The 13,313-nt window shown below is 54.6% G+C and overlaps 4 protein-coding genes across 4 annotated transcripts; 1 reads left to right on the forward strand and 3 right to left on the reverse strand.

Annotated features, from left to right (window-relative positions):
• Nucleotides 1–363: 363 nt before the first annotated feature.
• ACRALDRAFT_209375 (uncharacterized protein) lies at nt 364–5,178 on the reverse strand (the record flags this gene model as incomplete). Its single annotated transcript, XM_071022638.1, has 13 exons — nt 364–3,355; nt 3,438–3,510; nt 3,537–3,665; nt 3,706–3,890; nt 3,916–4,046; nt 4,078–4,085; nt 4,130–4,277; nt 4,304–4,426; nt 4,491–4,536; nt 4,565–4,731; nt 4,769–4,824; nt 4,910–5,049; nt 5,123–5,178. The coding sequence occupies 13 exons, from the start codon at nt 5,176–5,178 to the stop codon at nt 364–366; spliced, it is 4,254 nt and encodes a 1,417-aa protein (XP_070872912.1).
• Nucleotides 5,179–6,071: 893 nt separating this feature from the next.
• ACRALDRAFT_1075851 (uncharacterized protein) lies at nt 6,072–8,429 on the reverse strand. The gene is made up of 6 exons (XM_071018435.1): nt 8,206–8,429; nt 7,788–8,063; nt 7,709–7,714; nt 7,318–7,572; nt 6,609–7,186; nt 6,072–6,497 (listed from the first exon to the last, which is right to left on the reverse strand). Exons 1-6 carry the CDS (start codon nt 8,249–8,251, stop codon nt 6,300–6,302), a joined length of 1,359 nt encoding a protein of 452 aa, XP_070872913.1. The 5' UTR covers nt 8,252–8,429; the 3' UTR covers nt 6,072–6,299.
• A 1,643-nt stretch (nt 8,430–10,072) lies between these two features.
• On the reverse strand, nt 10,073–12,253 carry ACRALDRAFT_1062864 (glycoside hydrolase family 18 protein). Its single transcript, XM_071016682.1, has 4 exons — nt 11,706–12,253; nt 11,522–11,620; nt 11,408–11,457; nt 10,073–11,334 (listed from the first exon to the last, which is right to left on the reverse strand). The coding sequence occupies exons 1-4, from the start codon at nt 11,834–11,836 to the stop codon at nt 10,343–10,345; spliced, it is 1,272 nt and encodes a 423-aa protein (XP_070872914.1). The 5' UTR covers nt 11,837–12,253; the 3' UTR covers nt 10,073–10,342.
• Nucleotides 12,254–12,467: 214 nt separating this feature from the next.
• Nucleotides 12,468–13,263, forward strand: ACRALDRAFT_1069836 (uncharacterized protein; the record flags this gene model as incomplete). The annotated part of the gene is made up of 3 exons (XM_071017707.1): nt 12,468–12,566; nt 12,745–12,960; nt 13,003–13,263. 3 exons carry the CDS (start codon nt 12,468–12,470, stop codon nt 13,261–13,263), a joined length of 576 nt encoding a protein of 191 aa, XP_070872915.1.
• Between the last annotated feature and the right edge of the window lie 50 nt (nt 13,264–13,313).

Consider the following 13,313-nt stretch of genomic DNA (forward strand, 5'->3'; position numbering starts at 1 on the left):
TGATTTTCCTGTTCTAGGCGTTCCTGATGGATACAGGACGAGCAAGGCTAGGTAGGGATTGTCGACCACGGAAACTCAAATAGGCACTTGAGTATTCATTTGCAAGAAATCAGTCTGCACGCGTTTTCACGACCATCGTGTTGTTCCAGGGCAAGGTTGGATTTAAAAGCATGGCCATCATGGGATATGCTCATATGGCGGAGGACCAACAAGCATCATCTCCCAAGGGAGATTATCAACTCTAATCACAACCCCATTCACACAGCGGTGGTGTGCAGAAATGACCACCGGTGCAGAAATTACACATCAGACAGGATAATGAGAGGGATGTAGTTGGACATCGCGGGAATTCGGCCAAGTCAGTCAGTATAATAAGTCACCACGCTCCACCATGGCATGGAACCGATCGTCTGGTTCCTCAAACTCGTAACCCGGGCCCCTGACGACCCGATCAACTTGCTCTCTGACAAGTGGATACACGTCCTTCCAGGCATTTCGCCCGATCCAGCAATCCAAGTGGCCGTACCCCGGAATGACGCGACGCCGGAACCGACTATCGCCACCGGCATCGACTTCATCAGACTCAAAGGCGTCGCGCAGGACGTTGTATGTCCGTTCCGTAGCCTCGGGAGTCAAGACGGCGTTGTCCCGGCCCACGAAGAGGAAGAAGGGAAGCCCCTCGAGCCGCCGCACGTTTCGCCACGTGGTGAGGCGGTCGAAGCGCGGCGCGTTGGTCAAGACGTGGCCCTGGCACCCCTGCTTCATCAGGAGGTGCAACAGCGTCATGTTGACACCGCCGAAAAATCGATCAATGTGTCGATGCGTCGCCTCGTTGAGGTTTCCGTGATTCCAGCAACGGCCGAATATAAGGGTGCAACGGTGGCACGCGGCGTTGGCGCACGTTTCACCGCGCGGCTGGGGATAAAACCGCAACAGCTCGTTGAGGAGGCGTTGCGGGATGCTGTCATCCCGAGCCGTGCCGCAGGAGAACCAGTTGCCCAGCAGTGCCTTGTAGGCTTTGTCGAGGGCAAAGGGACTCCGGACTATCTTGGCCATGTTCGGCTTGCTCCAGACAGGGTGCATGAAGACTTGACTGGCTGTCACGCCGAGGATCCAACTCGCAGGAATCGTGCCATCAAGCAAGCCGGCGGCGAATGCTACGCTACCCATACAATGTGCGACGGTGTAGATTCTGTTTCCGGGAGCATTTCCGTCGTTAAACTCGGGGTTGTTGCGAATATAGTCCAAGCAAGCCCGAAGATCTAGTCGAGCATCGTACGTCGTCCAGTCGTCCCGGGCGACCCCCAGTTGACCGATCCGGTGTACGGGGATGAAGACTCTGTAACCCGCTCGCGTGAAGTAGTTGACAGCATTGTAGCGGATGGTGGGCAAGGCGAAAATGCGATGGTCCACCGCCGCACCAGGAATCATGAAGAGGTTCTTGGTGTCCACGTCGTCGTTTGTGGAGGCCCACATGTACATCCGCGTCTTCACATTATCCGAGGCCACGATGTCAAACGAGGCATCGGGTGGTGTCTCGTTGACATGCCCATTGTAGATGCCGCGCGGGTATTCCAAGGGAGCGAATGGCCCTAGAATCAGCGGCAGCGATTTTCTAGCGAAATAGCTTAGGAAGCTCGTGGCACTGTAGACTTTATCTATCAGGTTGCTTCCCGTCGGTGTCATAGTCAGGAGCTGAGAGACGAAGTCAGCTGGACGGATGTGCATGATACCTCTGGCCAACACCTTGCCGAGACGCCACGCCTCATCATGCCTGGAAATCGCCTCCTTATCCTGACAAGGCTCGAGAATGGTCACATAGACCGTACTAGTTGCGCGCCAGAACCGGCAAGGGGCGAGGGCTACAGAGGAATCGACCACCTTGTACCCATGAAAGTGAAGTCGCCTACCGTCAACGCCTTGCATGTCGAAGTTGTATGTCATATTTCGGGTGCTGGGCAACTTGTGATCGAGGATGAGCAGGTTGAAAGCGCCGCGTTGGACCATGAATGGAGATCCTGGAACGGCTGGGCAGACAAAGGTGCCTGTCAACATAGCCGCGTGGTCAGGATCTTCAATGGTGGCCCTGGTATTGAAAGTCTGAACACGGAGGAAGAGTCTTGCGCTTTCGCAGAGACCCTGGGCTGTCTGGTAGGCAAGTTCGTACGTTTCGCGGTTGTCCAAGGTGAGGTCATCATGCCGATGAATAAAACCCGACATGACCTCAGTGAAGCCGAATCCCGGGGCCTTGGCCATCCTCGCGCTGTTAAGTTTGGACGATGCATTTCTGATCTCCCGTTCCTCCCAGTCGTGATCGTCATCGGACAGTCTCTGTGGTGAGAATGCAGGGTCCCCAACAGGATCGATAAAGTCGTTGCGTTTCGTGGGAATCGTTAATTCTTCCCTGTGAATATAGTGGTCCGCAGACCGCTCGGCAAGCGCAGTGGTGGTGGCCAAGGGATCACCGCCCGGTGCACGGGGGATCACGGCGGCGCCTGCGACGATCAGACCAGAGTGCGTTCCGCCGCCTTCCCCTGAGAATACCTCGCCAGCGCGGGGAGTCACTCCGTTGCCTCCAGTCCCGTCTGGGGCCCTACCAACGACTGTATCATCGTTTCCGCTGATACTTTGACCGATATGGTCGTTCATTGATAGGCCCATCTCTCTGCTTCGGAGTATGATCTCGGCTGTACCGATGGCACCAGCACCGAGCACGACGCATCTCTTTGCGTGCACCCACATGAGGTCTCCCTGGATATCGGGCCCGAAACGGTGCCTATTACGGCCGTACCAGGCGAAATAGACAATGTATCCGTCCCGATTCTCGGCCTTTTTAATATAGCGGACATCGCACTCGCAGAACATCTCGGCGCCCCAGTTCCAAGCGTCTGTCAGGTATGTCGCGAAGGTAGAAAGCCTGGGGCCATCATTGAGTCCACTGCAATCCTGAACGGCCAGGGGGGAATCCCAGTCCGACTCGATCAGGCCAGACGCATAGGTTTGGGGGGACGTATCGAGAACGCCACCGGTATATTCGCCGGGCCATTTTTCCTCAGTTCCTCGTTCTAGTATACAGACAGACTGCCGCTCCCCGGAAGCTTCTTCACATCGCGCTAGCCGAGAAGCAGCTACGGCACCCCTACATCCTGACCCAATGACGACTGCGTCGTAGCTATTACGCATCAGCTCGACCGGCTTGGCGATGCGGGGGAAGTTCCCTATGAGACGAAGCTCGGTGTAGGACCGATTCTTTATATCAAGGCGACGTCGCGGACGGCTAGTGTCCTCTTCGTGGGTGCCAAAGCTCGTTATATGATGGGATTCCGAATGCCGTATGACGCTGAGCGGTGTCTGTCTGTTGTACGAGCACCCAGGAGGGTCTGCCATGTTTTTAGCCTCGCCAGGTAGAAGTTCGTCTTTATCAATTTCGAATGAACCCAAATTCCTGGCGAGTTGCGCCGGACCGCCATGAGAACGGCGGCCGTCTTCGGTCGCCATCGGAGCCATCTGCTGTAAGAGACAGGACCACTAGCCACAGGAGGCAATCTGCGGCTTTGCGAGTTGCGTCAGGGGAGATTCCAAGAAATGGTGAACTGATAGTCTCAAATCCGCGTCGCAGGGGCGGCATGGCTTCCGAGGACAAGAGGATATATAGCAGCTAGGTTCTGGGCAGAGTCAGCAGAAGAAGTAGACTGTACGACCGACGCAGAAGAGGTCTGAACAAGTAGCCTGTCCCGCAATGGACGTAGCCTCGATATTCATTCACTTTTATCCCGTGAGTTTGCGGGCCTCGGGTGTCTAGGATTGATATGCAGACTCGTCTAACAAGTTCTACCCCCTCAACCCGGCAGGGTTTCGGGGGGTTTCCATTGGCAGATCCAGATCGAGTTCTACTTGACTCAGTGGTAGTCAGACATGGTCCGAGGGCTGTGGCCGGAGGGCCATTCCGGAAAGGGGAGGACGTCCACGATGTAAGGGAGGATTTGCGCTTGTGCAGATACATGTCGTTGGTCGCGTTGGCGCAGGGGGCTTGCAGAAATAGTCATCTGAGACAGGAGCGAGTGGTAAGTGGTTCACGCATGTTCCTGGAATGAGAGACATCCTTTGCGTAGTGATTATAGTTCTGCACGAGCGGCAATATGCGGGTTCGGCGAAGTCCAGCTAGCTCTGATATCGCAAGGGAAGCGAGGGACGGAAGAACGGCGGGCCCCTTGCAGGCAAGGCTGAGTAACGGGTGTCGTAGAGAACCCGGGCGTCATGAGACAAGAAGACGCCATCTGCCCGCAAAGACCGACCGAAGTACGAGATGACAGTTAGTTGAATCGATGGGTGGTATATCGGTGGAATCGGAGGGCTGAGAAGGGAGGTGGGAGTCTAAGAGAAACTCAATAACATTAACCGAGAGGTAGCACAGGCTGTCCGTCATCTAGGCTTGTGTATCCCTCCCTTACCCCTTACCTCCGTAGGCGTGGCTCTGGATCATCGTCAACATGACTCTGACGATACAGGAGAGCAGGGATGTCCTGATGATCATTCCTTGGGTTCTGGTCACAAAATACGTCACATAGTGGCGACTTGCTCGTCCTTGTTGGTTGGTAGGATGCAGAGGAAAATCAAGATTACTGCCTTGTGATACTCCGATGATGGGAGGTAGACCTGACGAGAGCCATCTAGGGCGCACTTAAGACCCGAGCTTGACCGCGGCGCGAGAACGCAGTTGTTGTGGCTACGCTACGGCTGCCAGGGCAAAGATGGATGAGGTTCTCACCGGCCCAGTGCTGGTTTTCCTCTCAGCCACCATGGCCGATGGTGATGACGATAGACCTGGTCAAGACTTCTCAGAGGGGATTGCTTCGTGGAGGGGCTCGCGTGACTGGAATGCCGACGTGGAAGAAGAGGTACGGTACACTGCGCCCGTGGAGGTTGCTGTTGGCGCTTTTAGTTGACCGTTTTAAGATGGTGGCGGGTTGGGTGTCGTAAATGAACTCGATGGCTCGAAAGGGAAATCCGGCAGGTTTCGCTTTTCCAATCCCTTTGTGTAATTGATTACTATGTGTACATGCACGTTGACCAACCACAAGGTTACGATACCCAATATTATAGGTATTCGAAACACTTTCACGTAATCATGTCAGGTACCACGAGGGTACATGCACGGACCCGATCGGCCCCACCCATCACCCATCAAGGGCCAACCCTATTTAGGCAGCGACCCACCACGGAATAAAGCCCTGGGTCCCCGTCTAAACCCCTTGATGCAGCTTGCATTGGCTCAATTCGACCAACATCCAGTATGCTAATGGCTCTATGTACACTACAACGTATTCCAAGTTCAGCACTCGGTAATAAGCTCGAGAACCCATCTGTTCCGCTTCGTTGTGGTTCTTGCAATGTACGGAGTACACTATTATCACCGAAAAGTCCTACCCGAGCTCATTTCGAACCAAGTGCTGGGAGCCTGTAGCTGTGGCTGCGACCGTCGCTCTGGGCTCTGAAAACACCTCGTATATATTCCTGGCTTGTTTTCATTCTCCGAGGCAGACGCATTGTAGGTGGTCCAGTCAGATCCCTTGACCCGTCCAATAGGTACCCGACCAGCAGGATCGAGTTTACTGTCCCTTGTGTAATCAAAAGTCGGACGACCGTCCCTTAGCAATAGAGTACGAATACGCTGCGTTACCATGTCATCGCCGATGCATTCATTCCTTCGGAAGGCTGACGGGCGCCGTGTTGTCCCATGGGCGGTCTTTAGTTGGGTCAGCAGACGTTCGTACAACGTTGATAATTGCTATATGCGACACGAGGGCTTGCTGGTCAGGTTCTGTATCGCCATGTCGAGCTCTTTCATTCGACGGCGGCATTGCAACGACAATGTCGCGTACGACAGACAGATATCGTGGCTGACGAGCTGGCGTTTCCCGATAAGCCACCTGTCTCGGTCATGAATGCCTGGTAATAAGATCTACTCCATAACCCCGAGGCCTGATCCGCAGTTCGCCGATGTCGTGAGAAGCTATGGCTTTTCGGCGCTGGAACAAGACCCAGGTTTATTACACAAACAGCGATGCAAGCGTACAAACAGGATATCTATTGTCTCATAAATCTATCACGGCCTACTTGAACCAAGACCTTGAAACATGATAACAGAAAAGAAATCCCCCAGAACGCCGTTCCCGCTGAGTTGACACAAAACTCCGTTGACTCCAAATATCGCGATGCCCTGCTCGCGGTCCCAGAAATGCATGGACGAATGTCACACAGTCATCGGTTCCCCACCAGCTCCCTCTAGGAACCTTTCTTCACCACAAGTCGCCCTGATCCTGCATGGCCCGAACAACCTTGACGAAGCCAGCAATGTTGCTCCCTGCCACCAAGCTAGGCAGCTCGTCACCGTCCGTCTTGACGTAGTCCTTGGCTGTGGTGACGCCGTTAAGGAACGCCTCCTTCATGATGCCCTTGAGCCGCTGGTCGACTTCTTCCCGGGTCCAGGCGAGTCGCTATAGAAGGGAGGTGCAAGTCAGCCGGCTGTTTTCGTTGACGCGCACATTCAAAGTAAAAGTCGCCATATCACACAACGAGGACGAAGTGACTTGAGTGGTATCCCTTACCTGGCTGTTCTGCGCCATCTCTAACCCAGACACGGCAACGCCGCCGCAGTTGCTGGCCTTGCCGGGTGCGTACCAGGTGGCATCGGGGCCACGCACGCGCCGGTCGGCCTCGAAGACCTCGACGGCGCCGAGGGTGCAGCCCATGTTGGAGCCCTCGGCGACGACGATGGTGCCGTTGGCGACGAGGACCTTGGCTTCTTCCTTGGAAACCTCGTTCTGGGTCGCACAGGGAAGGGCAATGTCGACTTGGCCGACGTGGACCCAGGGGCGGGCACCCTCGATGTAAACGAAGCGGCCGTCGTGCTCGAATTCAGTGAGTGGCCTGCGGTTCTCCTTGAGGCCCATGATGGTCTGGACGTGCTCGGGGGTGAAGGAGGCATCGTCGGACTTGGCGATGAAGCAGCCCTGCGAGTCACTGAGGGAGACGACGGTAGCGCCTAGCTCCATGCATTTGAGCGCGGCGTACTGAGCGACGTTGCCTGAGCCGGAGATGGCCACCCGCTTGCCGGCGACGCTACCCTTGCCCATGTACTCGAGCATGTGCTGGACGTAGTAGACGACGCCATAGCCCGTAGCCTCTGTGATTTCGCCACACGTTAGCCTTTGTCATACATCATACAGAAACGATGCGATGAACAACCAGACTGCTATTGCCATCGCCAAGAGGACGGGAGTTATATGTAATCCCCAGGGAGGGGGGTCGTCTTACCAGGGCGGATCAAGCTGCCTCCCCACTTGAGGCCCTTGCCGGTGAGGACGCCCTCGAATCTGTTGCGCTGTTGACGGTAAGCGCCAAACAGGAAGCCAATCTCGCGGCCGGAAACACCAATGTCTCCAGCGGGGACGTCAGTGTCGGCGCCGATGTGTCGGCTGAGCTCGCTCATAAAGGCAAAGCAGAAGCGGCGAATTTCGCTGTCGCTCATTTCCTTGGGGTCGATATCAGCACCACCCTTGGCACCGCCGACTAAGACGAGAATGGTTAGTTCGTTAAGCTCCACTTAAGCATTTCCCCCCCACTAGACAGCCTTCTTCTGGCCGTTTCCATGCAAGTTTGGCGAGTTTCATCTTTGCCAAGGGAAAGATAAAGGATGGACACCTACTGCTCACTGCAGATTGGTTAGTTTTGTCATCATTGTTACCTCACGATTTTCGTACATATACAAAAAAGGAGCGACTTACAGCCAGTGAGGGCATTCTTGAAGATTTGCTCAAATCCGAGAAACTTGAGAATAGAGAGGTTGACGGAAGGATGGAATCGAAGACCGCCCTTGTAGGGTCCCAGGGCCGAGTTAAACTGGACTCGGTAGCCGCGGTTCACTCGCATGTTGCCCTTGTCATCTTCCCAGACGACACGGAATTGAATGATACGCTCGGGAATGGAGACGACATCGAGAGCGGCGCGGTAGTTTGGATGCTGTTCGAAAAGCGTACTCTGCTCGAGGGTGATGACAAGTTCTAGTGCGCAGCGTTCAACGTAAGCTAGCTGATCTCGAGGGCGCCGTGATTATGTCCATGGGAGTTGATGTCTTCCGCAAGACAGCTCATCCCATCATCCCAGGTCCGGCGAGTGAGGGAGGAGAGCGAAGCAACAACATACCCCTGTAGGCCTGCTCGAATTCGGGTTCGACTGGGAGGTGAGACATGTTGAAGTCTTTTCTTTTCTTTTTCAGGCGGGATAAGAAGAAGTCGTGAGTACTACGATGCGCAAACCCGTCTCAGGCGTCTATTCTCTCTCGCGTTGGTAATGATCGAAAAGGAGGACTTGTATGAAGCTGTGTGATGAAGCTATGTGAAGAAAGAATAAAGCAAATAAGAGAAGAAGATGAAGGAGGGGAGGGATGTAAAGGCGGGGGGGGGAGAAGTGGCGAGCAGTTATATATGCTATCACGAAGCTTGTCGGCGTCAAACGAGGAGGGGGAGGAGAACGCCAGGGCAAGAACTAATTAAATTACGGGATTGATTTTCTACGGAGGTTAGACATTGATTGACTAGCTGATCCGATGGGCCCCTGATGAGGTGGCTGCCTCACCGACGGTTCTCAACATGGTGTCCCCGTTTTGTAGCTTCGGATCGCCGGTCTCGTCCGTTGCCGCCGGTTTTTTTCTTCTGAGGCTACCGACTCTGGTGGCGGGTGGTTCCCACATGCCAATCATGCCAATCGGGTCAAAACACCACAGAAAGAAAGCACTAACAAGCAAGCGCGAAACTCGTGGTGCAGGGTTACAGATGCAGAAAAGGCCTCGAAGAGAGGTGGACCGTGGGGAACCACTTTTCGCAAACCCGGCGTGAGGCCTTCCGTTCCAGCGCCCATAGGGCCGATGTCCGGAGAAACGACGTCAGTGGCAGGACATCAAACGCGCGAGGCGAAGAAGGTGGGAGGGTAGGAGGCCCAAAAAAGCGAAGGGGAAGGAGGGGCGGGGAGAGGGGAGGGGGGGGAAGGATAAGAGTGAAAATCGAGCTAGAGATAAAGTTGACCAATTCTCCCATCTCATCGAATGTCCAACTATCGCTCAAGTCGAGAGCATATCAAGGACGACTTGTTCGCTTGAGCCAATGACCAAGCTCGGTAGGTGGCGTCGACAAAAAGGCGCGACTAAGAAGAAATGAGTTGCGCCAGTCCCGCGGGTCGATTTGCCGATAGATGTTCGACTAGGGGTCCATGACCTCGTCTTCCGCAAGAGGCAAGAGTGTGGATAAGGATGGATGGGGGGCACGCGATAAGCAGGGTTTCCGACCTGCACGTCGCTGCAGTCGGCAAGTAGACATCATGGATGTTCCCAGGACCAAGGCAAGCTAAAGAAGGGAAATAAAAAGGGAAAAACTCCCGCCCGCGCCCGCGCCAACGTGCAAAGTACCGTCCAAGTACACGCCAGCGCATCAGGTAGTTACGCAGTACTTGTCTGTAACCCGCCCCATGCACACTGTCAGCTTCACCCTGGGCGAAAAGGCATGCGAGCATGCGGGAAACCCTGCAACGATGACGGAACGTTGCGGAACAAGAAAATAAACCGGAAGAAACACAGAGTGTTAAAGATGAGGCCAAGGAAAAGGGCGCAATTTACCATGAGTCGGTCAGCCAATACGGCCGAGTCATCGTCTTGGGTGGAAGAGAGGGCATTCCGAAATCGGTCTCTAGTGGCACACTTTTTCTGTCAATTTAACAAAGATCTTTGCTCCATTTTCTTCCTTTTTTCCCCCCCTTTTTCTTTGGCCCTTTCTTCTTCTCCGTCTCATTTTCGCCTCGGTCGCCCTCGGTGAAGGGAATACTCGGATCTCGCTGAAAACCGAACCGTCGGCGCACTAACTCCGAACCTACAATTGCATGCATTTGATAGGCCAGTTGGACAATTAAAGGTGGTGTGCCATCAATTAAGGTCGTGTCGACGCTGCAGCCACGAGACCCACGTGTTCTAGGGTATATAGCGGTATGCATTACTGGACAATGCGTCGTGTGCGCGACCCACAAAACGAATTTGTGATGTCAAGGTCAACAGTCATTTGTATGACTCCATATCTTTATGTGCTGAAGATTACCATACATATAGATGATCATGGAACACGTCGAAAACGCGAAGGATTGAGAAACGCTACCCCACCCGATAAAACAAAAAACGAAAAATGGGAAAGCAGAAAAAAAGAGCTAACTAGTGTAGCGAACACCAGTCTCGAATCCATCCCGAAATCCCCTCCCGAACCTCTCCCGAATCCGTCCGCCGGCTCCTCAGCTTCCTTCGTTACTCCATCCCGTGCCGAATGTTGGCAAACTGGCTATCCGGATACTCGAGGAGGTTCTCCGTCGAATCCTGTCCTCCCGTCCCACCGAGCGCCTCGAAGCTGGTCTGGAGCAAGCTCTCGGCTCCCGTACGGTCACCGCTGGCCTCCCAGAACATGGACCCAGCGAGTCCCCTCGCTTGGAGATATATAACCTTGGATTCGACGGCGCGGGGCGTGTCGTATGACACGAGGTGCCGTTTGGAATTGTCGTAGCTGTATGAGGCCTGAGCCACGTTGTCGAACTGCACCGTCGCACCCGGTCGGGGCAGGTCTTTGTAGTCCCACACGCCGGCCTCCCACGAGCCCTGACCGATCCCGGAGTATGGCTCGCCCGGCCCGTCCGTGTTGAGGAAGTCGCGGCCGTAGATGGGCATGCCGAGCACAATATGCGAGGCGGGAACACCGGCGTCGAGATGCCCCTGGACAGCGCCGTCCACCGAGAAGGGCGTGGCTGTCGCGTCGTTCGGGTTCGGGTACAGATTGGCTTGGTGTCCGCTCACCGAGTCCCAGGACCCGGCAAAATCGTATGCCATGAGGTAGAAGTTATCGATGACGTCCGCCAGCTCGGCGAGCCTCATCTGGTTATAGTGCGACGGCCCGGCGGGCGACGCGATGGTCAGGAGGAAGTGGTACCCCGGCGCATGCTCCGCGGCGTACCTATCCAGCTCGTCGCGCACCGCCCTGAGAAGTTCCACTTGGTTGGCCGCCTCGGTGTCGTCGCGGGGGTATTCCCAGTCGACGTCGATACCGTCGAAGCCCCAGTCCTTCATAAACTCGACGGCCGTACGGGCGAACGTGGCCCTGGTCTGGGGCGTGCTAGCCACGGCGGGGAAGTTGGTGGACCAGGTCCAACCACCGATGCTGAGCAGGGTTTTCAGGTGGCGGTTGGCCTTTTTGAGTAGGAAGAGCTGCTTCACGCAGCCGTAGGCGTTCGTTCCCGGGTCATTCCAGCCTAGGAGGTTGGGAAAGTTTTCCGCGTCAGCAGATTCAAAGGTAAGGACGAGGGCTAACCGTTGGAGACATACTATCATCAGGATATCGTTTCTCGACATCGGCCCAAGTGTCGCCCGAGTAGCTATATGCATGTGAGCCATGAATCCTCTCTTTTTGTGTTTGTCTTTATTTATTTTTTGACCTACACTTCTCCATTTTCTCGGAGATTCAAAAACGCGTAGAGAACATGGGTGAGTTGGGATGCAGGGAGGTCCTGGGGATGGTAGTCGCGATCATAGATAGCCCTAGGTTGGTCGTCGCGGTTAGTTAGCATGGCGAACCTCGACAATCCCAGCTTCATCGGCATAGAAACACAGTCGATACACTTACCAGTTGGTGAAGTAGACGGCATTCTGATATCCGCCAGCAGGCTGTGAATGGCAGCCCGTCTTATTAGCTGGCAAAGCACCCGACAGCCCGGCTGTCAGGGATAGAAGGGCGACCAGCGAACGAGCCAACATTGGCGAAAGGAAAACGAGGGCCAAGAGAATGTGCTGCGTCACCTCTGGGGAAATGCGCTGTTGTCGAGGCTATCGCTGAGCTTCCCGAACATCGTCGCAGTAACAACAATGCAAGCATGGCGTCTGGATGCTATATAAGTATTGGAGATTAGGTGGCCGGCGTCCTTCCCCCGTTGCCTCTTACAGCTTTGCCCCATCACTCCTTGACTGGTCATGGGGGAGGATATGATGTCGTATCACTAGCCCGGCCCTGGCATCGTGAAGATGCACCCAAGCAGAACGTCGTGGTTCAGTGGGCCACCAGCAGGAACGTTACCATTATTTTACGCGAACGCGGGCCCAAAGGGGTTACTGCCCCCGCCAGCTAGGCAGTATTTGTCGAAATTGGAATTATTCCGTCCGTGAAAATGGACGGACGACGGGTTGATAGGTGACCAACTCAACTACCAAATTGGAGCGAAGAGATGAACTACATATTCTTGCGCATTCTCCTTCGCTTTCGCAGCCCTCGCTCGTTCCATATCTGCCCAGACGACATGCTGTGTCCTGTCTTCCCCTTGCATTCCTTGTATCCAGCGCACGAAGAGTCTCGGCCTCTGCCCTACGACTCCAAGTCAGTCTAGTATACATAATGGCGACGTTCCATGGAATGAGCATGTGGGAAATTGAGACACACGCGTGGGCGTCTGGACCGTTTGTCACCGCGTTGCAAATGGGGCCCTGTCTTCGAGTGTGAGCCATTGAGGGTAAAGGGAAAAAGAAGATATTTCCCCACAAGGATGCAACTCAAGGCAGGTCATTCCTGAAATTGCAGCTGGGGACCTTGATCCCAAAATCAACTAATGCAGGTGCAAAGGACATCAAAGTATCGTATGGTCGACAGTACAACGTACCTACAACGTACATAGGTAGTACAACTGCAGGCCCTTCTCTACGTACAGGGAAATCCCAAGATGCAACGTCAAAAGTCAGCCAACCGAGACGCCTCAAATGCAATGCGCACCGGACCGCGCAGTTCTGCACCATGTGCCTGGCCTTTCCGGGGAAAGGAGCACTGGGGCGCCTGGAAGGACCGAGTAGCGGCCGAATACCACCCTCTTCATGTCCTCTTCTTCCCCTTTCGTGTAAGTTCGACCTCTTCTCGTGATCATGGATGGACGCTACAGGTAACGAGATGGAAGTTAACCAAGTGGAGGATGAATCTCGATCAAATCACGATGCTGAAGATCATGGCTTTGTTCCTTTCTCCGGAATTCGCGTCGCAAATTCTCGAGCTTTGGAGACTACCCTACCGGAAAGGACGATCAGGGCAGGTCGCCCACACTGATCACCGACCAATACTACTCCGCCTCGCTCTATTCGACTTGAATCTCTTGCCGGCCACCCTTCTCCGCTTCACTCTGGCACCAGGCTTGGCCACCCATTAGACAAAAACGTCACAATGCTGCGGCTACCTCGGCCATACCCGCTTTCTTCA

Source organism: Sodiomyces alcalophilus (assembly GCF_042370955.1).
Source record: "Sodiomyces alcalophilus JCM 7366 unplaced genomic scaffold ACRALscaffold_6, whole genome shotgun sequence".
NCBI classification, from domain to species: Eukaryota; Fungi; Ascomycota; class Sordariomycetes; order Glomerellales; family Plectosphaerellaceae; genus Sodiomyces; species Sodiomyces alcalophilus.

Coding starts and splice junctions, on each gene's coding strand:
- ACRALDRAFT_1075851 (XM_071018435.1), bottom strand. CDS start 8,251: ATGTCTCACCTCCCAGTCGAACCCGAATTCGAGCAGGCCTACAGGG. Junction 8,064..8,205: donor ATTCGAGCAGGCCTACAGGG/GTATGTTGTTGC, acceptor GCTGCGCACTAG/AACTTGTCATCACCCTCGAG. Junction 6,498..6,608: donor AGATGGCGCAGAACAGCCAG/GTAAGGGATACC, acceptor TCCCTTCTATAG/CGACTCGCCTGGACCCGGGA.
- ACRALDRAFT_1062864 (XM_071016682.1), bottom strand. CDS start 11,836: ATGTTGGCTCGTTCGCTGGTCGCCCTTCTATCCCTGACAGCCGGGCTG. Junction 11,458..11,521: donor CTCCGAGAAAATGGAGAAGT/GTAGGTCAAAAA, acceptor ACATGCATATAG/CTACTCGGGCGACACTTGGG. Junction 11,335..11,407: donor GAAACGATATCCTGATGATA/GTATGTCTCCAA, acceptor CCAACCTCCTAG/GCTGGAATGACCCGGGAACG.